This window comes from Trematomus bernacchii, unplaced genomic scaffold, assembly GCF_902827165.1.
Source record: "Trematomus bernacchii unplaced genomic scaffold, fTreBer1.1, whole genome shotgun sequence".
Classification (NCBI taxonomy): Eukaryota; Metazoa; Chordata; class Actinopteri; order Perciformes; family Nototheniidae; genus Trematomus; species Trematomus bernacchii.
In genome coordinates, this window is record NW_022987574.1 from 1,023,248 (window position 1) to 1,047,253 (window position 24,006).

Sequence of the window (24,006 nt, forward strand, 5' to 3'; positions counted from 1 at the left end):
TCATCCAGATGTACGAGAAAGTAATGCAGGACTTGTCATTTGATATTGACTTGAGTGTAGGGAAATTCAAGCAGCACATACATATTTTTGCTTCTTGTATTTTTAAAGTTAATAGTGAAAAGAGTAAAAAAAGACTGGGCGAACATATTGATTTACCGAGCCAACACCGCCCTCTAGAGGAAAAATGGAACCCTTACAAATAAAAGGACAGCAGAATGGGTAAATGTGGCTGCTTGATACTGTACAGCTTCATGTCCTCTGGGTATCTACCCAGAGGACATGAAGCTGTACAGTATCAAGCAGCCACATTATAGGTGAGTGAAAATGGCTACTGGAGTGCTTGTAGTCTGGATCTGATTGGGCAAAGAACACCATTTCCTGAAGCTCGACAAAAAAATACTGAGTCAGATATAAAGAGATAGGAAAAGGCACATAGTCCAGATAAAAACACACTTGAACTGACCCCGTGGAAAGTAAATAAGCTGTTATAAACCAGTATAAGCTGGAAAAAACAAGTTGTCTTTTGCTGATTGATTCTGTCTAACACTGTAACTCCTTTTAGTAATTGCTAAAAGAGGCAGCCTTTTCTGCACTCCTCATAAACAAAGTAATACATGTTTAATCTATTCTTGTCAACTAATATTTGCACCAATCCAGAGCTTTCTTTTATTCATTTCAGCTGAATTCCTGCATGAAAAACATTCCTCCTCGCTTATTACAGCTTTCTCTGCGTGTTGTCCAGCCTGATGTGGTCGGATGGTTAGGAAGGGAAGGCACATATTTAGAAAAACAAAATTCTTTGCTAGGTTTTTGCCTTCTTTCTTTTATTTATTTATTTACAGAGCTCAGGGCAGTCCCTGGCAAGAGTAAAACTTTAAACTACCACTGAGGCAAAAGGAAGCCCTGATCATAAGGCTCTCTGAGAAAAACTTAACTGTGCTGCTCCAACAGGGGGCAACAGCAGTTCAGAGTTCCTTTTATGAACACATTAGTTTGTCAGTGAGTACAGGCAACTGGATTGTAGTGAAAACTGTACTTATTTGAGGTACTTTAACTTAACATGATGATTTCGATGTTATGCTACTCAATACTTGTATACACTATACTACATACAGTACTTTTCACAGTTGTTATGATGCATTGTTATAAAGTATTCAACAGTATGGACAATAGTTTCAAACTAGCTCAACTTCAACCAACTAAAATAGTTAAATATTAATACAGACACATTAATGCATCACTAATTATCTTATACTCTTATTGCATAACTAGTCATGGTGTAACTTTTGATGTAGGCTACCTTATGCTGGTAGTTTACTTTTAGTATGTTTTAGTGTTTTAGTAACATGGCTTTTTAAATGTTGCGTATGGTAGTGCTATTTCTAATCTAAATACTTCCTTCACGAAAGGTTTTTGAAGTGCAACACATTTCTTTATTATGCAGGAAAAGGACAATTTATTTGTTCATGCATAACTGAGTTTAATAGTGATGATTTGTAACAAGCCAGGATGTTTTTCATTTCTTCAAAGCTTGCTCTTGAGCCGAAGCTGCAGCCTGCGAAACATACTGGCTCATGTAAAGGAAAAGGCAAGTGTTACTCTATATTCTTATAACTTTCATCAAATCTCATGATACACCAAAACTAACATTGTGTAAGTCTGTCATTAATGTGGTCACAAATACAGACTTCCAGTAATATTCAAAACAGCTGGATACTGCAGTTTGTCAGTAAATGATACTCAAAAAGACTTAAATAGTGCATGTGTTGGTTGGGACTATTTTCATTGGTGGATTAATACTCATTTTGTTCTTTAGTGTATATTTAGAAAACCAGGACAGTGTGTGGGATTGAATCAAAGGTGCATGCTAATAACGGCACTAACAATGTTTCGCTCCTTAGATATTTTTCAAGGTCTGGAGACGGAAATATTGTTATTAATGTGATTGACAGCATGCAGGAACAATGGAGCTCTAGCACAGAGGAAAGATATAACAGGCTTTGGAAACACACACAATACTTGTCAGTAAGACACATACATTTTTGGTTTGGGTCTTTTCATGGCACATTTTTGGAAAATAACCCCAATATCCCTTAAGCCCTTTACAGTTTACTCCATCAATGAAGTCACTTTTGTGGCCGCTTCTTTCCTTTGAAGACAGAGATTTGTTATTTTGGATTCAAAATAAATGAATGCACTGAACGTCTATTTTCAGCAATAGATTGTAGTATGAAGTCATTTTTGATATTTTTGAATCAGTAGGGGCTTCCTTACAGGGAATCACAGATGTCTAACATGTGGTACAGTTGCGATGTCATCTCTTACCACAGAGTTTCTTTAACCTGTTATTTAATTAAACTCCTGCACCGCTGCCATAAAAACATGCTTGCTGTTAAACCACAGCCGTGCTCCAGTTACTACTAGCTACTGATCCTGGTTTCAACAAAAATTAAGAGCGTGCTGTAGAATTAGCTGGATTAGTTGACCATATTTAAGTCATAAAACTCTGTTTAATATAAAATGAATTGCAGATGTTAGCAGTGATTTCATATGATTAAAAAATTAGACACATAAACAAGAATTAATTTGCAACCTTCTGTCAGTCCACACTTTGGATGTGTTTGTGTGTGTGTGTGTGTGTGTGTATATGTGTGTCAATCCACATTGGTCTCCGTTGTGTCCCATTTTGTGGTGAAGCTACAGCCACGATTTATAAAGTCTGTCCTGACACTCCCACCACTCCCTCTGCCAACCAGAGGGAGGACTGTCACTACCACTTCAGGACTTCACTCTCTTCACTTTCTCCGAGCAGAGTGGCATTCATCATTGCCTCCTAGCAGCTGAAAGAGAAAGGTAAGGCCCTATTATTACTTTTTGTACCATGTGTACTGTTATGTAAAGGGACTCAGCTTAACCCAATCAAAGTGATGTACAGATAACTTATCTCTGTTCCTGTTGTTGCTTTTTACTTTGGTTGTTGTTCCATTTATTTTACAGCTATATAGATAAATACGCATGCATTATTACTGTTTTTAGTAATTTTCCCTAACTTGATGTAACCATGGCATGGGTTTGGTTTGGCCACAAGTGATTGGCCATCGGGACAAAGCTTGTCTTCTACAAGCTAAATATATAGTATAACTGCATACATAAACCTCTTTGATTATGGGTCAGCGAGTAAGCGCAGTCTCTCCCTGTGTGTCTCTTGGCATTTCAAAGTTATGCTGTTAGTTAAGTCTGTAGTCTAAAATAACTTGGTCTTCCATCCTAATTACTGTACAGTATGTTCAACTTCTGAATGAGTTGGAAACAACGGAGTGCTTAAGATAGTCAGAGGATATGGCTATTTTCAGTTTGGGGCATATAGCTTCATCATGCAAAGATCCATTTATTGCTGAATTTTCGAAACTATAGTCTTCAGAAGGAGTCACCAATTATCTGCTATCAAGAGGTTTCCCATGACAGCTGTATTTTGGTTAATGATTATTTTTGCTTTGAATAAGAGTTATTCATGCCATTGGAAAAGCAATACATGTAAACAGAAAAAATAATTAACACAATCTTGTTGTTCTTCAAAGGTACATAACAATTCAATAGCAATAAAATATACACTTTTGCTATTCAAACACAGACGTTCTGCTATGACTAGTGACTTATTGTGGTTAATTGAGGTATACTGTGTCGATACAAAGGACCATATCATTGTTTCTGATAGCCCTATTTGAGACCAGATAACTTTACAACAATAAAATGTTTACCCTAACATATTATTATTTTACTATATCTGTGAGATCACAAAAATACCATTTGAAGAACAATTTGTTGCTTCATTACATTTTCATAACATCGCAAAAGGCTATGTGACCAAAACCCACAGTCAAACAAAGTGGTGGACCTACACGTGGCTATGTTTTTGCTTGATTTAAACCCGCGTGAAAGTTTGGATCCAAATGTAGAGTAAATTCTAACAAAATCTCCAGAAATGAAGACCTGAGCACATTGGTTGTTTACTTTCTACTCAAGTGCCATTTAATCATTGCATAAGATTATGTCAGAACAAGGTAAAATAATGGTCACAATAACTTTTTCCCATCAGCAAAATGTAAACATATTTGAGCTTTTTGGGGCTTTTTATGCACAAATTAGAAAACATAAAAACAGGTTAATGGAATAACACCTAATGTCAACCATTTTCCAAATGTAATTTCTGAATCTTTAAGCGTTTTTATTCATATTTCTCAGTCATTGAGGTCTTTCCTTTTCACTATGGAATAATGCCTAAAATCATCACAGAGAATCTCACATCCACATTTTTTCCTTGTTAAAAATACGTTAAAATGCCTGATTATGCAGCGATAATGAACATGACAAGAACATTCAGGTAATGGATTGTTTTTATGTATGTTTCAAGTCAATGAAAATGTACATTTCCATATCTAAGGAGACCCTATTATAAATATATGTATATTTGTATATGCTGGTGTTAGTATTGCTCTCAGCAGTCTTCTTTTTTTTAATAAACCAACCATAGGCGCTAAGCAAACCCAGCAACATCTGTGTACAAGGAATGTTCTGTGATGCTAAAGACGGCAGGGCTGGTTGATGTGGTTCACTGAACTTCTGGTTTGCCAAATCTAGAGTGAGGTTTGGAAGAATTCATGTTCACTACCCACCTATCCACACTGTGTGTTTGTAATGACATGTGTGCTATAACATGAAAGAGTGAGGCACTGAAGAGAGGATGTATAGATGGATCCACTAAGAGAGGAATACGGATGAGATACTTTTAGAAAGGGTGTAACATTTAAAGCATGCTGTTCACATCCATACATGTTGACTTCTGGTCCCTTCCTCCGCATTCTCAGTTTTCTCTTTTACTGTCACTGATATATCCTTAAACAAACACCTGTACAGAAGGCGGCACGAGAACTTAATAGTGAATATACATTTTCAGGATTTTTGTTTTTATGGTCTTCATTCGGTCATGGAGACTTGGCTGGAATTTGTAATGATAATTATTGAATTCAATATGGAGTATGCTTAGAGCACTCATAGGGCTGACCATTTCAGACCGTTGGCTAGAACAAAATGGTCTGATTATTAGTAAAGTTTTTATCTGGATTAAAAGCAATTATTAACCAGATTTCCAGAAAAGAATATGAGAATTAACACGTGTTTCCATTCAATGCTGTTATGTGGATATTCTCTGTTCAGGTGCCATTAAATTGCAGTAGAAGATGATGCAACTAGATCACATCATTACAATACTAATGAAATAGTACCAGTTGTATTTCAACAATTTCATCAGTGTCTTCCAAAGCAATTACAAATTACAATTATATAAACATGTCTTGATCTGCAATTTATATGGTTAGTTAGGTTTATACACACAATTTACCATGAACAATGTCAAAGTGTTAAATCCAAAGAACTACTTCTGTAGCAGTATTGTTCACACTAGAGATCATAATCATTTTTATGTAAATAAACATCAAACCAAGTTATTTGTATTGAGACTAGTGCCTCTTTTATTTTAAATAACATTGGGTGCACTTCAAATTTAAACCAACAGCCTGGCCTAAGCTAATGAAATGTAAAAGAGAAAGCATTTTCCTATAGTGCGGTTGGTAGAGGTGATTGTATTTCTACTGAGTGGGCACATTAAGCAAATCGTTTTAAGGCCAATTTAATGAAAGAGAACCTGACTTTACACATTTGCATGTACAGTAGTGCCTGCTTGAGATTCCAACACACCTTCCTCACAAGAGACATTTTGAAGGAAAAGCAAGTGTGCACAAAAGTTTTTACTAATCACCAATGATGGCTATGTTCCACTTAGTAAATCAATAAAGTAAACCATGTAAGTGAGCCAGCATTGACCATGGCGTGGGTTGTACACACCATTATACTGGAGGAGTGCAATTTCTTTCCCCTGTATACTGAAAAAATAAAGTGTGCCTTGGACCTTGAAACAGGAAAAAAAGAATACAGCGAATACAACTTTTAAACCTGTGAGGCCTCCATCGTGGCATTACGTCTATTGTGACATATATGTGTTGATTTATTCAAACTAAATAATTTTTATGTTCTCTTTTTTTTACTTTAAGGCTTTAAAAAAGCAAATGATATACCCTTTTTGAAATAGCATATGGCATATTTGACTGACCAGTTAACCATACAAAGTCTCATGTTTCTTGTTGTCCTGAATTGTATCCTACATAGTGGTCAGGACTGAGGAAAGGCTGTGAAATCCACTGTAAACTGTAAATTCTCTAAGCTAAAGTACCCTGTTGGCAGATGGCACTTTTCTTTCTGATTAGACTTCTGACCCGGATGAAGAAGGGTGAGCCAATAAAAATGATAAAGGTGTAAGGTCTCTCACCCTAACAGGTGCGACAAAAGTAATAGGTTCACAGTGTTGTTAACCGAGCATAGTCTGAACAAACCCACAGGCCCTCAGGAGGGGACTTATCAGGCACAGTAAGTGAAAATGTCTGTGGGGGTGAGCCAAGGGCCTTTAACAAGAGAGAGAAAGGAAAAGAAAAGGGCAAGGGAGGCAACAGTGCAACACAACAACAAGGGAAATAGACATTTAGATAGAAACCAAATAGAAGGTAACAGCAGAAGACATTGACAAATGGGCTTGTAGAAAGCAGTGAGCTTTTGGTTTGGCAAACACAACATGTATTCAATAGTAAGAACGTCAGTCTGTTAGCTGGATCAATTTAAAGGGCAAGCTTAATACAATACAATTCAAAGACATTGTCAATGTCACACCCATTTAATCTCTTTTGCAATGACTTATCTCATCTCTGGCTTGGTGAAACTTATTTATGAGTGAATAAAATGTATATTACAGTTAGCTACAGTATTTGTTCACTTTGAATCAAGGGCTATGACAAGGGAGCCTCATTTTACTTTCCCTACATGAAACCCTTGACTATTCAATCATCCAATGGCAAAGAACATGGGATTGTGTTTGTCCCTTGTGGGGCACTTATAGTTTGCCCACTATAAGCCCATGTTTCCCATATGTAATTCATATAGCACTCACATGTGCATGTTGAGTAGGCATTTGGTGAATATGAGTACTTTATTGGTTTAAGATTAATTCTTCACATGTTAGCAGTAATGCAATACATATTAGCTGTACCAGTTACATACATTCTATTACGTTACATAACATTTAAAAAATACACGTTAAAACTGTAGACATGCCTACAGTAGTGAAATGTAGTTTCCTTTTGGAATTTTGGACAGGTCTGGGGATCAAACCACTGACCCTATGTTTGGTAGATGCCCATTTCCCCCCTGAGCCACATCCTCCCTTGTTTTCTACAAGGAGGAAGCTGTAATGAACATATTACTTTCAGTTTTTTTTCCCTTGTATTTTTTTATTACATTGATCATTTTGGTGTCCAAAAACCCTGCAAACTCAATTGACCTCAGAATTGGAAGTACCTTTGTGTAATATGGTTCTGTAATAGGAAGTCAGCCAAGAGGTAATGGAAAGTGAAAGAGAGGTAAGGATCTGGGAGGAGACTTTAAGAAAGGTTGTGGTAGCTGTTCTCTCTCTCTCCTCTGACCGAGTCTTCCCCTGTCTTTAAATCCTCTGCCAGCATACTGCAACCCTCTCTGCCATGTCCATATTTCTGTTTTCCAATCCCAGCATAGTGCTCAGGTTGTTATTTTCTACGACCCAGCCTTGTGGTCGGTGGGCATGTTTGCGCTGCAAAATGAACGAGATCCGCAGAAAACATACTAGACCATATGTTGCATGGCACAACAAGAAAACTCGCAAAAGCATTTTACAGGAAAGAGGAGGAGGATAGAATAAGTAGAGACATGTGGTGATTTCACAAGGCAGTCATATACAGCATGTGCCAACTCAACATTACAACACAGTCTTTTCACTGGACATTATATGGACTTTTTGAAAGAGTCCTTCTAATTTGTAGAAACACATATTTTTCGGACACTTTTGAAAACTAAATGGTTCATCTCAAGGGGTGTATCCTAAATAGAACAGTTCAGGTAACATGTAGTACTACTGTACACACAGTAAACAGTGATAAAAGCTGTGTATGCTTTTACTTAAGTAATCACTCACATCCTTATTATAACAAAGAGTAACTTTACACAAGCATACAACCTTGTTTTAGCTAATTTCACACTTTTATACTTATGTACACTTAAGTTTTTAACAATTATTTGTTAGTGCACTGTGTGAACTGACACTGTTAAGTGCAATTTTTTGTTTTTGAGAACACAAATGCTACAGCTTTGAAGATTTCAACAAAATAATAATTTTCAGCTCGATGTTAAACTACTTTTCCAAGGCCCTTTTTGATCAAATACTTAATGGAACCAAACTGTTTGCATAAACTAGGAAGTATAATATAATGTTTGTCAAATCAGAAACATTCTGCAAACTCTAATAAACTACATAACCACATTAAGATCATGGTTTTAAATGCAGGTAAGTTTTGGGAGTTACTCAAATTGTTCCTGTAATGATTCCTGTGTTGGAAATACAATACAAATTTGAAGCTTCCATACTGGCCTCTAGAGGACAAAATGTGCATTACAAACAGGGATACTACTGTCCATGATCTTTCTACATGTAGAGCCTCATCACTAATGGGGCTAAACGTTATCAGTTTTATCTTAGGTGTGGCATAATGAGTAAGTAAAAATAAAAAGAACTCCTTGGGTAGACAAATATTTTCAATTCAATTTCTGGAATACTTTCAATGCAGTTTGAAAATGCAGTTTGAAAATGTGTGCGTCAATGTGGCACAAGGGCATCCCTGAATGTACTGAATTTATTTGATCAAATTGTGATTCTGTATAGGTGGACATGTTGATGATGGTGGTGCTGTACAAGATGTCAGGGTGTTAGGCTTAAAAATACAGACCCATCACATTTCTTACAATTCTTGCCATTCATTCAAAACATACTGTCAGTTGGAAACATGTGCCTGATGGGAGTGAGAGAAAAGTTCTTAAGGTCATTGAATTCTTTGTTGTTTTCTGCACTAATTAATCCAGGTTGGACTGGACCAAGGTTGACTGCTCTTCTAAGGAGCCATGTTGCTGTGGTCATTATGGAGTGCACTATTGCTACTGACCCCCCTGGAGGCTGCAGAGGAGGATGATGTGCGAGCAGGTAAAGTGCTCATTGTGAAAACAAAAGGAACTAGCAATACTGACCATTTTATTAGTAAGATATATCAAGATAACTGAAACTTAAAGCAGGAGAAGATACTGACCACTAGTCTGAAGTGTGGATTTTCAGTGTATGTGTTTGTATTTGTCTTTGATAGCTGCGCATGTGTGTATTTATGTGTGTAGGCTGCAGCACAGCTGTAAATGACCTTGTCTATATTGTTGATGGCTCGTGGAGTGTTGGCACCTCAGACTTTGAGACGGCCAAGCAGTGGCTTATCAACATCACCAGCCAATTTGATATCAGTTCCCACTACACACAGGTAATATAAACCACATTATATTGTTTGTGCTAAGAAGATATTGCAATTTCCAGTTGTATTTAGTAGCAATCCTTTAATTAAACGTGTAGAGTTTGCACTTTGATATTCCCATTGATATAATCTGAAATGTTACCCTGTCAAATCAAGAACACCACCTTTTTTATGTGTCAACAGCTTTTATAAAAAATATATAATTCCAGCATTTTTTGGCTGATTCCAATAGCTTCACTACTCCTAGATTGGATTTGTTTTATATCTGCTGTAGGTGGCTGTGATCCAGTACAGCGACACTCCTCGTCTGGAGATTTCTCTGGGGATACACCAGGGTGGAGCAGAGCTCATCGAGGCCATACAAGGCATCACCTACCTGGGAGGAAACACACAGGCAGGACAGCATGTTTTCTCTTTACAACTCTAGCACTTTTATTAACATTCAGGTATTATGAAAAGAAAACTATTTCAGACTGTGGGGTACTTATTGCTGGTCATTGCACTGCTACAAAAAAGCCCCCTACAAATATTCATTGGAGAAAGACACACAACTTTGTGAAAAGCAAAAATACAGTATTTTTCTATGCTGCCTCTAGTCAAAAGGAGCAACTGAACATGCTAAAATGCTAACACTTGCACTTCTCTTCGAGGCAGGACTAGATAGTAATTTGGCTACAGTAGGTAGCACGTAGCCTTGTTAGACTGCTGTATATGGTAACTGAGCAGGTTGTGATAAAAACCACTGATGTGAAAAGTAATGGCATGAAATAAAATGTAGCGTTATAAAATGTTAAATTAAGATAACACTTATAACACACATTCAATTAAGTGTTAGCAAGAGAAATGCAATAGTATAATAAAAAAGCACAAAAACAAATTATGAACAAATAAAAGTAAAAAATGTTATAAGAAAAGGCTACCCCTTTCACACCAACGGTGTTTCAGGGCCGGTTCGGTGCTGGTGCTTGAAAAGCACCGGGTTTTCCTGTTCACACCGCAGCGGAGCAGCGTCATAGCTCCGGAATCCGGTTCGTTTCGAGCACCAAAAAGTTGTCCGTCTAGAAGCAAGAACCGCATACGTCACGCTTACGTCGGAGGGGGGCGAGATTAACCTGAGCTAACACTTAAGGCGAGTACGGCAAAATACAAGTTGTAACAAGCAGTAGTGCTGAGCAAAGTGACTAGAACGCAACCACACACTTGTTAAAAAAAACACACTTTATAAAGTCAGGCAACACTAACCAGGCTTCGTGTGATTCTGTTTACTTTGACCATCCGTTCGCTGTTATTGATCATTGTGGAGAGCAGGCAGACGTTTTGTTTGTTATTATAGCAGCTATCGGATGGAATCAATACATGGGCTGCACAGGTTGTCATGTCCGACTATCACAAGTAGAATCATAATGAAAAATACGTCGGTAAAAAGTGCCTGTAGAAAACTGCTTAGCAAGTAGTCAGTTTAGCTTCGGTTGCTATGCTAACATCACCCATGTTATACCAGAGAAACTTTCATAACAGCGTTGTGATGCCAAACAGCGTCAATTCAGACTGACACCAAACAGCGTCAATTCAGACTGACACACATTCACTTAAGGGGAACTGGGGATATGTATCAGCTGCTTGTGTGACAGTCAGACAGTGAATACTTTAGAGCCGTGTGAGCTAACCCGGAGCTAACGGGAGAATACACTCCCGTTGAAGAGCATCCGGCCAGCACTGCAGCGGTCGGTAAATGCCGCTGAAACACATTAATAAACAATGAACCACGGCACTCTGGAGAAAAGTATAAGGTTGGAGAAGTCGTTATTTAATTTAATCTGGCTTCGTATGATTAAAAGCAACGCAGTCCCCGGCCCGTTGTTGTGAGGTGAGCTCCGGCGTTGGGGAGAAACTCAGCGACGTAAACTGTGACGTCATGACGCAGCAGCGGCAGCACCAGTCGGGCTCTGAGCGGTGTGAAAAGAGCCGGCGCTAAACCGAAGAACCGGTTCTGAACCAGAAAAGCTCTAGCACGGAGCTTGAACCGGAGTTGCGTTGGTGTGAAAGGGGCATTATTACTCAACACAATAAATGTGATTAATATAGTATAGATTCTAGAATATTTGTATTTATCTATTATCCAACACTTTGGGTTCTATGCATGACCTGGTTGCTTGGTGTTGACATACAATTGAGGCAACTTACATGCAGAAGAATTACTTAAAATGTAGGCTTCTGTGAAACTCTTTACTTCTTCCAGTATTCCATCCAAAAATACAAAACTAATAAAGTTGAGCAGGCTGGTTTTGGAGAGGCACACTTCGGCCGGTCCAAGTGTACCAACATTCAGTTACTACAGGTGCATCTGCAGCAACATGACCACACAGCAACACCACAAACACAGATTTATAGGGTTCACAATTCCAATTGAGGTTTAAAAAAAGCTCTTGTATGCCTTTATATAATTTAATTTGTACTCTGGTGTATTGCAGCTGTCAATGGCTAGAAACATCATTCCTCATGTCGTTTTTAATTCACTGCACCAGATCCTCACTGTTTTCTGTCTTGCAGACTGGCAGGGCTATCAAGTTTGCTGTGGACCACGTTTTCTCCTCCTCCCAAAGAGCCAGCCAGGTCAAGAACCGCATCGCTGTGGTGGTCACAGATGGCAAATCTCAGGATGACGTGGTAAATGTCACTTTGCCATGCTTGAGTGAAACCAACAGTAAAGTGCCTTTGGGTGGCCCTAAATCATAGTGGCAGAGTTAAGGGGGCTTGAGATGTATCACAGTGTGAAAAAAAGATTGACAGCACCTGCCCCATTCAAATAACCTCAACAAGTAAACACTTTCTGGCACGGTGTATCCACATTGTTTATCATATTATGGTTTTATTTAGGTTCTTCCAGCATTAACTGTCTTTCAAGGGTTAAAATGAAAATCCTGTTTACCACGGAGGGCTCGTTTTCACCAGGTGGCCTGTGTTTCTTCAGGTGGATGCAAGTGTGGAGGCACGAGCAGAGGGCGTTACAGTATTTGCTGTTGGAGTTGGCAGTGAGATCACCACGTCGGAGCTGGTATCCATTGCCAATCGACCATCATCTGCCTATGTCTTGTATGCTGAGGATTACACCACCATTGACCGTATTCGAGACAACATGGAGCAGAGGTTGTGTGAAGGTTGGGATATGTAGTTTATCTCTTTTAATGGCATGTTTATCCAGCATTTGCTCAATTCTCCTGGCTGTCGAGTTGCAAAGTTTGAAGGACATCTGATTTGGGAAGTGTTTTTTCCTATTTTGTGTTCTCATTTCAACTATTTCTTGACCTCAATGTTAGAAACACACATCAGTCATAAAGGTTGATGGTTCTCCTTTAATTTTAATTGAAAAGGAATTGTACTTCTTGAACCAGGGGTGACTGAAAGTTGAGTGATTATGGGACTAAGATGCAAAGGGTTTTTCAAGGGTTGAATACTAATGTTCTTGTGCTCACTATAAAAAAACACAATAGCATGGGTCTCCTCTTTCCTTCCTTGCAATAAAAAAATTGTTAATAAACCTTGTCAAATGTTTTCAATTACCAGCATACAATAAACAAATTAAACTTTAGGTCAACTAGTTTTAATTTCTCAATGAAAATGGAAAGCAGAATGTAATTGCTGACATTATGGCATGTGATAGCCAATAAAAGACAGGTGTACTTTATAATATTAATAGGGCTGCATCAATTTAGTTGTGCCTGTAGCAATGACTGTTTCATTTTTGAAATGCTACCGTGCAGCAAACCCCAGTTCATAAAAGTGGAAATATGTGCCTTAAAATTGCACTTTTCTAATGGCCTAAGGCTGTAATAATAATTTTAACCAAAATTATTTCAACATTTCAGTTGCTTGAAAAATTATTGTCATCAAACTGTTATACTTTTTTTACTCTCTTGTGTCACTGCTGGTTACAAAAACACAAGATGGCTGCAACATAAATTCAACATAGGGAGCTTCACCAATAGCTGACTAGGCTCACTATGTCCTCTTCTTATACAGCATTATTATTACTGTTAAGCTAAGCCTGCACTTGTGTTTTTCCTCCGAACATTGGATACAGTATATTGTTTTGTTGTATGAAATTCAGTAAATTAAGCTACAGTTTTAAATTCAACACCAAAAAATTCATGACATTGTTTTTCTCAGAGAGGAACAAAACAATACACTACCAAATAATGCAGTTGTCCCAAAAACGCTTTTTCTTTCATGTCTATACCTACATAAATCATTTACTAATTTATTTCTAGAGTCTGTTTGTCCAACTCGAATCCCGGTGGCATCTCGGGATGAGAAAGGCTTTGAGCTGCTGCTGGGCATGAACATTCAGAAGAAGGCCAAGAAGATCCCTGGCTCTCTGATTTCTGAGGCAGCCTATTCCCTTACTGCCTCCACAGACATTACTGAGAATACCAGGTACACTGTTGTCTTAAAGTCATGAGGGTCTTAAACATCTGTCACATTTCATTATTTTTTAAATTTAATTTAAACCACTATCATTTCTATTTAATTGTTGGACTTCCTCTTTGCACTAGGGATATTTTCCCAGAAGGCCTCCCTCCATCCTATGTGTTTGTCGCAACCCTGCGTCTAAAGGGGTCTTCCAGCAAGCTGACATTTGACCTTTGGAGGGTGCTGTCTAAGGATAAGGAGATCCAGGCTGCAGTGACACTAAGTGGGAATGACAAAAGTGTTACATTCACCACCACCAGTCGGACAGAAAATTGGCAGAGAATCACCTTTAAAAACGGCTTTCAGGTTGGTATAGGATAGAGTTTCATGCTTTTACCAGATCAAAATGACTTTCGGCTGGGCTTTGACTTCCAAGTACTAACAAATGCTCCTTTTCCAAGATGACTAAGTGTCAAAATGCAATATATCTTTCTGTCAGCTGGTAAATCCGATATAGTTGAAGACAAATGTCTCAACGGTTTGCATGTGTACAAAGCTAAAAAGGCTTTATCAGCCTGGTTATAGCATATAGCATATAGCATAATGTTTATAAATATTATAAAGCCTTATAATTGAAATGACTCGGCCAAATGTAAAAAACAAAATGCATATCTCTAAATTACATATATTTGCTGTACTTTTTCTCAAACAAAACATTTTGTCCATATGTTAGAATACTATGTCTCAGCTAATCTATAACTTTATAAATAACTTAATCAATTGAGGCTTTTTTTGCATTGAGAATCAACTCAGTTAATGCAGTTGCTTAAAAATGCCCTATAAAAATATCTTCACAATAACAAAAATATCATCATTTATATGAATAAGGGGAAAACATAAATGTCATTTACTGGTATTTTCCTGCCCCTGAAAGCACACATTGTGCTATAAGAGTGTACTCTGTCTCTTCCAATCTTGGGTTTCCCTTTATGTTGGTGCCTGTGAATGAATGTGACTGGGATGACTTGTGAAGAGCCAAACTCGCAATTATTTAAGCATCATCCCCTGTTCAGCTCAATACAGCTAAACATGTGAAGATGTAATGTGGTGGAAGCCAACAAGAGGCTCAAAGAAAACATTTCCTACTCTAAACCACGGTCCCCAGTGGAAACTAGTTGGTGGATGTGTAGTTCTTGGAGAACATGTGTCTGCTTCCATGGCAGCTCAATGTAATAGTACATCCTGGTGGGCACGCCAGGTTGTTTTTTCCAAAAGACACCCTCCACCCTTACACACCTAGATTTCAGCATAGAACATTGAATAGGGTTGTACTTCAACTTGTGTTTGCACATGTTTGATTTGATGTGGTTTGATGTGGCTCAAGGTAGAAGCCTGTGATTTCTCTTTTGGAAATTATGGTTGTGGCTAACTCCCAATGAAACAATAGCTGCTTTGTTTCTCTCTACTAGATGGTGAGGACATTTAGGAAACATTGTGATGGAAAAAGAAATACATTTTTAGTCTTAATAACTTCCAAGTCAAAACTATTTGTAGAGCATTTATGGAACTGACCAAATTAGATTAAATGAAACATATACACATACGCCTGCCAACAGAAGGGAAGGCTGAGTGGAAGAAGGTTTGACAAGTTAATAAATGTTTTCACATTGCCTGAAAAAACTCTCAGTTAATGCATGTTCATATTTGAGAAACCCTTTCTAAAAACAACAGTGTTTTTGTATTCATTTTTGTGCCTTCTTTCAGAATCTGTATGACGGAAAGTGGCATCAACTTAAAGTTCTGGTGAGACCAAGCCAGGTCACAAGTTTCCTTGACGATCAACCAATTCAGGAAATTATGCTGGAACCAGTGGAGCCAATTTACATCAATGGAAAGACACAGGTGGCAAAGAGGCGAGGAACAGACATCACTGTGCCTGTGAGTAATAACACCACAACTGAGTCGGAAAATAAAATAAATTATTGAAAAATATTTGACACCAATTTCAGGTGAACCCTTACAAAAATACAGTAGTTTTTAACCCATTGAAAACTATCATAGAAAAGCATACATATGATATTAAGCACATTTAACCCTTGTATGGTGTTCGGGTCTGTGGGACCCGTTTTCATTATTTAGCTAAAGAAAAATGATGTGATAAATTATTTTTTCAAACTCACACTCAATGGCCTTGGCTCATTTTCTGTGAAGAACATATACCAGAACACATTTTCAATGACCACGCACTGTACACCCCCCTACACATACAGGATGTTCGTGTGTGTGTGTGTGTGTGTGTGTGTGTGTGTGTGTGTGTGTGTGTGTGTGTGTGTGTGTGTGTGTGTGTGTGTGTGTGTGTGTGTGTGTGTGTGTGTGTGTGTGTGTGTGTGTGTGTGGTGTGTGTGTGTGTGTGTGTGTGTGTGTGTGTGTGTGTGTGTGTGTGTGTGTGTGTGTGTGTGTGTGTGTGTGTGTGTGTGAGAGTGTGTGTGAGAGAGACTTTTGTGTTTCTGCCCCTACCATTCCAGCACAAGGTTGCAACATTGTTGATAAATTCAAGCACTGACACCTGTCTGCTCTCACATTCCCGCATTATGTCTTGCGGGAACCAATCTTTATTTTTTTCACACTCTATCCCAGCTGCAAATTTGGGGCGGGACACAATAAATAAAGCTTCGCCAGTTTGGGTCCTTATCACAACTGATCAAGATGGCCAAACGATTCTCTGCTCAGAGGGCCTTGCAAATGATTTTGGAAGAGAGAGAACCATTTGATGATGATGTAGAGGAAGAGGAAGATGTTTCAGAATGTGAGGATCCCATTTCTGAGAATTCTGAGTCTGACAGTGACTTTGAAGAAGAGGATGAGATTGAGCATCAGCTAGTTACAAAAAAAGTAGCACTTTAACTCATTAATGTGATCTAACAAATGTAAAAGGGCAAATATTAACCATATATGCTTTTTATATTGCTTGTAATTGGGATGAAGTAAACATCTGTTGAGTATTTTAACATAAACTAGTTTGATTGTGTTGAATTGAAGCCCAAAAAGGCAGCGGGTCCACCAGACCCACGAACACTGGCTGAGTAACAAAAATATTAACACCACACAAGGGTTAAATAAGATGTAACTAAACATTTTATTAAAATATAATTAAATATTCCAGCGTCCCTTCAAACCTTAGAAAGCAATCTTTATCGTGATATTCATTTATACAGGACATACTGTGATATCATCGCTCTTCTTTTAAATAATCAAATATATTTCACTTTCTTCTTTGCTCGCTTTGATCATCTGTGTTCTTCAATGTTAACATAAAAGAGATTGCCATTGTCACCATTGCAACACAAATATGTAATAAAAGGTTATCATACAATATCTGGCTTTAATAGTTGGTTAATCAAATCAATGAACATGTCATTTAATTTACTCTTATATTTATCTTTCAGCGATCACAATTTCATTGTTCAGTCTTCCTATTTTTGGGATCGTGGTACATATTGACTAATTTCATGAATCATCTATTACTTTGTCCCAAACGTTCCTTGCCACATTTCCACTTTTCTTTGTCTTTTTGTCTTTTTATTCAGGTAGAGATTCAGAAGCTGCGTCTGTACTGTGATCCCCATCAGAGTGAAAGAGAAACAGCCTGTGAGATTTACTCTGTGGTAAGACCTAAAAAGTTTATCTCCTCTGGAAAGGTCAAATGTAGGCCACGGGAAAACATGTCTGCATGCATGAGGCCACCAAGATGATAACTAAAATGTGTGTCTCTTTTTTTCACAGGATGATGAAAGGGTAGGTGCATTTTTTATCTTTTTTTTCTGCATACTTTCGAAATACAGTTTGAATGGATACGATTCAAAGTTCATTATATCAAATGTATTAGATTAGCAATGATCAAATCTCCTCTTGGGACTGAAGTTTAATCTATTAGAAGAAAGTCGTCTTATTTAAACAGTAAGAAAACTTGGATGTAAAAATTACGTTTCTATATTCCTAAACCTGACATTGGTTGGTATCCGCTTTATGGTTGGCTTTATTGAGGAATGAGAAAGCTCTGAATTTGTTTTGTATACAAATGAATACAGTTTTTGTGTCTGTCTTTCCTTAGTGTCCTCTGAATCGAACAGCTACAGATGAGGAAGAAGACTGCAACTGTGTAGTTGGGCCAAAAGGGCAGGCGGGCCTACCAGGACGCATGGTAACATTCATAAACGCACACACAGAAGCACTCACACATATACATACGATACGTTGCTGACGTGTTCTATAAGAATCAAAATTCATTGTACTTATAACTTGTATGTTGCTTCTTTAGCAGTTTAAACATCATTGCCTTGAAGCCGCTTCAAGATACATCTCTTAGCATAATGCTACATTGAGTTACTGTATAAACAAAAGTCTATAGGCACAGCTGTATTGAGCTAAATTCTAAACGTAGTGTGGTAACAAAATGATAATAATGATAGTTGGCGGTGCTTATAATTTATAGGTTAACATATTAACCAGGTTTACAATTTCAGTTTAGCATGTTAGCGTGCTAACATTTGCTAATTTGCAGTAAAGACAAAGTTCAAGTGATGCTAACGAGGAAACGCATATGCTTTACAGATATTTGGTCATAGACCAAAGCATTGGGCACATTTGATGGTGCAAACAAAAAAAGTCAGGCAGTTTCCCAAAGTATTATTACAGTACAGTATATTGTGAAAATGTCATGGCAATCTATCCAATGGAATGGAGACATTTCACTCAAAACTCCGAAATGTTGGGACCATCAGAGAAATGATGATATATCGTCCAGAAACCCTGACTGTCATGGCAATGCATCCAAAATATTGTTGAAATATGTTTTGTCTGGACTGAAGTTGTGGACTGACAAACAAACAAACATTGCCAGCCATAGAGACTCATTAGAGACTAATGGCTTGGCCTTTTCTTTATTTCAAAAGAATACAATTATGTGTGTCATGATGCAGTGTTTTAATGTTACAGGGTTTCAGAGGGGAGAAAGGGAGGGAAGGACCACCAGGACCTGATGGCAAGCCTGTAAGTACTCATTATTTTTCCATCACCTTCTGTTTTTTCACCACTTGATAATGTTGTCACCAGTCTCCTTCATTTGCACTGCACATTATAAAATCTTCTTATGCTGTCTTTGTCACCAGGGTAAAGATGGGACACATGGGGATCTTGGTCCTTCTGGATTTACAGGGATGAAGGTAAGAAAACACTTTAAAATCGTCACATGCAAGTTCGCTTTTCCACGTGGATCTTACCAAACTTCTATTACTCCAAATAGAGGAATACATTTACATCAATGAAATTAAAGTCATGTCCACTCCAGTATTGACTGATTTTCATCTTGCTCAGTTTCCAAACTTCAGGTTCATGATGATTTCCATTTCTATGGTCCTGTATGAAAACAACTATATTCAGGAAAATATGTACATGTTTTCAATAAATGCTGTCTTTTTTCCCTTCAAATGACAGTACACAGACAGCTCTGCATAGCGAGAAAAAGTCACATTGCAGTTTAATCATGGTATCACAGTTTTCAATAACATAGAACTTTATAACTTATACGATGATCTGATGACGTCCATATATTTTAACTTTATTGACTCTATTACCAATAAGGTGTCTGATAGTGTTCCTATTCTTTGGAATTTCTTGGACCTGGAGTTAAAACAAAACATACACAACACACCCTCAGTGGGTTGGTAATTTGAAATATCTACTCATCACAACAAGATCTTTTGGTTGTGACCTTTTCGAACTTTATGATTTGTACGTCCTCACTAAACTTTTGCTGACATTTTTGCTCTACATGCTCTTACCTATGTTCACTTTGCTTGGCAGGGTGAAGTTGGCCCCGCAGGACTAAGTGGGGACCCTGGTCTAAAAGGTCTCAAAGTAAGTATTTAAAAAAGCAGTTGTATCAAAGTGATTGCTTTTTCATATCTCCTTGTCAGTACTCACAAAACGTGATTCTACCCAGGGAGACAGAGGTGAACCAGGCTTATCAGGAGAAACCGGACCTCCAGGAACCAAGGTCAGACTCTTCATACAACCATGGTTAAAACAAAAGTTAAGCCGATATTGAACACCTTACTTTATAAACCACAACAAAAAAAAATCAGACTGACACCTTTTGCTGTAGCGCAAGGCACAATTTCGATTTGAGGGAGCAGGCGTCTCAGGTTATCCCTGGTTGGCCACAAATCACAATTCTAAAAACATGTGTGAATATGAACCATATGCTACGATTTAACATGCCAATGACAGGGGCAGTACTCATTTACACAAGGACATAAGAAAGTTGACTTATTATATATTTGTTTAATGTTAAGCATTGCCATAGTGGATGTCCTTGCTCAGATTGATTCTAACAATTGATATTATTCTATGTTTGTATTGCTGAGTTTTGGCATCCTTGGTGATTAAAGGGAAAAAATAAATATACAAAACAACATATTGGATATTAAATTGAACTTATTAAATGTAACAACAAATATTAGCAGATGTATTTGTGTACAGGGTCTTCCTGCTGACAAAGGTGAGCTGGGACCTCCAGGAGAAGCTGGACCAATGGTAAGATCCAATTATATTTACCATTGTCTACAATATGCATTGAACAAGCATTACTGACAGTTAAAGGATCTTAAATCCTGAAATTGGAGGTGTCAAATCATGATAATAAAAATGATGCCAGATGAAACAACATCAAGCCAGATGCAGAGTTACTAATCCATAAGCATGTATGTTTGTGTTGGGGATTTCTTCTTCCTGTCAGAGTGCACTGTTGGAAGTTAGACAGATTATTACTGTGATAGTGTTGAATTTGGCTGCCTCTGCTCTACTTTGCCTCTCAGAGTGTGTTTTATTGCCCAAACAGGGGGAGCCAGGACTACCAGGTAGCGGAGGACTGGTTGGAACAACAGGACCAAAGGTCAGTGCAGACTGTAGCTTTTAGAGACCCTGGGGGAGACACACACACACACACACACACACACACACACACACACACACACACACACACACACACACACACACACACACACACACACACACACACACACACACACACACACACACACACACACACACACACACACACTAAATACAGGTCTCATAATGTGTGTGCAGACAGGATACTTACTGTACTGACTCTGATGCCGCTTTAACAGCCTAAACTCTTTTGGGAAAACCTTCAACGTGAAGTTTGAAGCTGGCGTCCAGTATTCGTTCCCATTTAGCCTCAAGAGTATGTGAAGTCCACAATTAATTTGGGTGATAAGGCCTGGCTGACAAAGCTAGAAGGACACATTTCTCAAAATATGTTCAGAGAGAAAGTACATTTGATTTCTACTGAACAATTTTACTGCTGAATTTTTCTGTGTGGGTTTAATCGCTTGAACGTAGTACGGTACACATGTTAGCTGTAGGACTGCACTGACTGTGTGTTTATGACAATTGGCTGTTAGTGTGCTTGTGAAGCAGCTCAAACAGTGACTGATCTCAGAGCTCATCAGTTACTCTTCTCCTTTTCCCTCTTATCTCTTTATAATTATAAAGTAGGCAATGCCCTAGTGGGCAATTTTCACTTTTTCTATTCATTCAACCACCTATATATTTGCCTGAGATGACGTCACTCAAATAATTACATTCAGATCAAGTTCAAGCAAATAAACTTTAAAGCTTGTCTGATCCATATTTACTACACAGTCATAAGAGTCAGCAAGCACTATACCAGATCCAGTGAACTGGCTTGCCTTAAAAGATGCAGTCTTTTTAGGGTATATATTTATAACTTAACTGTTCTGTCATGTGACTTTTCTGCATTAATCTAAATGTGCTACCTCAAGACAATTAAACAATGAAAGGCCTGGATGCAGTAACTTCATTGCCTCATTGTGTTACTATAATGCTGTGTGGCCTTAAATATTTTTCTGTAGCCACAAAACGGGCTCTTTAAGCCATGGTGGTGCCACATTAAGAGTGCAGACCTAATCCAACTTTTTAAATAAAATGATTTGCGATTGCGTGCTATCCTACACACGAGTCAGTTCATGTCATTTATTTTATATGGAGATTAATTTATGAGCAAAAGTAGCCTACTTTTTAATAACAAACACAATACACATGTATGCCTTGATAATGTCCTAGATTTTTTGTGACTCAATAAATCGTAAACATTTCCGGGGATATTGGAATCTCCCAGGACACGTAAAATAGCACCAATTTCTTCCTAACAGAAACCCAGGCTTGCGGTCTAGACAGAGGATTACATGCATCAATGTTAAGTCATACAGTCAAATTAAAAAACGCTTTCCACTTCTGGCAGTTAATTAAATTAACGCTACTGCTGCTGGAGTGCAGCCCACATTCTTATTGTATATGGGATGTCCCCTTGTGGTAACTTGAAAAGAACAAGTAGCTGAATGAAAGAGCACATGCACACATCTGCGAACATGTGAGCACGCCCACCAGCTCCAAGTGTGGGGTGCTATTTTGAGTCTGCTCCGAACTCCTTTGAGTGTTCTAGCAGTTTGCCTTGCAGCTATCCTGCTCAGTAATTTGGGACTCTTATGTTATCATAATAAACTACTTTCCCCGAGAATCTGGAAGTGCTCTGCACCAATTGGAGGGTGGTGGTATACAGAGAGCTGAACGGTACACAGTTGGTGCCCATGTGTGGATGTCTGGGGGTTGGGGTGTGTGGTAAATGTGTTTAGGAAAAATAGTAAACTGTTAACTGTGGAGTTACCTTTGAAGTACACAAACTTCATCCAACTGCTGACCAAACCTTAACAAGTTCGTTCCAACCGATCCTCATTTCCTCAAAACATTTTAGGAAAACATTTATGGTGACCATATTGTTTCCTTTCAGTCAACATATATACAAAACCTTGTTTTAGATAGATCTGCAGAATGTTCTATACTGTATGTGTGATGGACTTTTTTTGGACTCACAATAATACAACAGCTAAAACTCCTTGCCTGACGTAAGGGAAATATGTTTTTCATTAATCAAAGTCAATTGATTTCAATACTAAACCAGGACATCTACCTTTACACCCTTACTAATTCCTGCTCAAAATGAACATCATAATACTTACTACTTTAATACCTGAGGGAAGAACTCTCCCTCCCAGGATATTTAAAAAGACAGTATAGACGGCGGCGTAGAAGAGATGGTAGTCAAAGCTCACCAGCCCTGAGCAATTACATTCATGGCCCTCTCAATCCCTGCTAATGTTGTTAATCTCCTGAAATTATGGTGCTCTCTAGCTGCCAAATTCTCCACTGTGTTCGCCAGCTAGTCTCTATCTGTTTTCTGCTTGGCAGTTGGGTGTACCTACAGCTTTAGCATATTTATATATTACTGCTAAGAACAGTACTGAAGAGAACAATAAGATTGAACTAAAACAATACATTTTTGGGCTGTAAAACCAAAACAATGAGCTGAAAGATGCTTATACAATCTAGATAGCTGTAAGATGCTATTGGTCTCTGTGACAAATAAATTGATACTTTCTTAGTAGAACAAATATAGATTAGTGGGGCTTTAAACTCTTCAAAAAGAAGAACCATGACACTGTACAATTAAATGTTTTATCTCCCCAGGTTTTACCATTAGACCTTTAGGTGTTGTGCTAGTATTTACACAATACTATAAAGTATTAGCTCTCAGACTGAAAATAAGTATGTATAAGTCTGTGGTTTACGTTTAACCACCAACAATTTGGTTTAGTGTTAACATCTTGTTTGGGATCTTGAGTGTTTCTCGATCATTGATGCAATAACATCTTCTTATATCAATGCTTTCTGTTAAGATTGAATATACAAGACTTACATTATACTTACATTAGACTACATTAGACGTGCCAGATGGTTAACTTATCACACATTCCTGGAACAATCTATTGTTAAGCTGCCCTTGGTTGCATCACAGATGCCACAATACCAACAAACAGACAGAATTCCCCCCTGAATCGTCACGGAACATTGAACATCTTAATGATTAACTGGAAACAGCCAGCTTTTTACCAAACACAACAACTGTTGCTGTAAGGAGGTCTAATTGCTTGTTGCAGTTTAAAGGTCACAG

At 38.0% G+C, this 24,006-nt stretch overlaps 1 protein-coding gene across 1 annotated transcript in view; it reads left to right on the plus strand.

Moving 5' to 3' along the window:
• The first annotated feature begins 2,769 nt into the window (after positions 1-2,769).
• si:dkey-225n22.4 (collagen alpha-1(XXI) chain) overlaps positions 2,770-24,006 on the plus strand; it is a 57,178-nt gene continuing 35,941 nt past the window's right edge. Inside the window, exons 1-18 of the mRNA XM_034126770.1 lie at positions 2,770-2,853; positions 9,052-9,169; positions 9,355-9,491; positions 9,757-9,876; positions 12,033-12,149; positions 12,454-12,640; positions 13,751-13,916; positions 14,036-14,258; positions 15,657-15,830; positions 17,480-17,557; positions 17,676-17,687; positions 18,004-18,093; positions 18,888-18,941; positions 19,061-19,114; positions 19,755-19,808; positions 19,894-19,947; positions 20,433-20,486; positions 20,791-20,844. Coding sequence (XP_033982661.1) covers positions 9,091-9,169; positions 9,355-9,491; positions 9,757-9,876; positions 12,033-12,149; positions 12,454-12,640; positions 13,751-13,916; positions 14,036-14,258; positions 15,657-15,830; positions 17,480-17,557; positions 17,676-17,687; positions 18,004-18,093; positions 18,888-18,941; positions 19,061-19,114; positions 19,755-19,808; positions 19,894-19,947; positions 20,433-20,486; positions 20,791-20,844 — 1,707 coding nt within the window. The 5' untranslated portion in view covers positions 2,770-2,853; positions 9,052-9,090. The remainder of the gene's footprint in view (positions 2,854-9,051; positions 9,170-9,354; positions 9,492-9,756; positions 9,877-12,032; positions 12,150-12,453; positions 12,641-13,750; positions 13,917-14,035; positions 14,259-15,656; positions 15,831-17,479; positions 17,558-17,675; positions 17,688-18,003; positions 18,094-18,887; positions 18,942-19,060; positions 19,115-19,754; positions 19,809-19,893; positions 19,948-20,432; positions 20,487-20,790; positions 20,845-24,006) is intronic.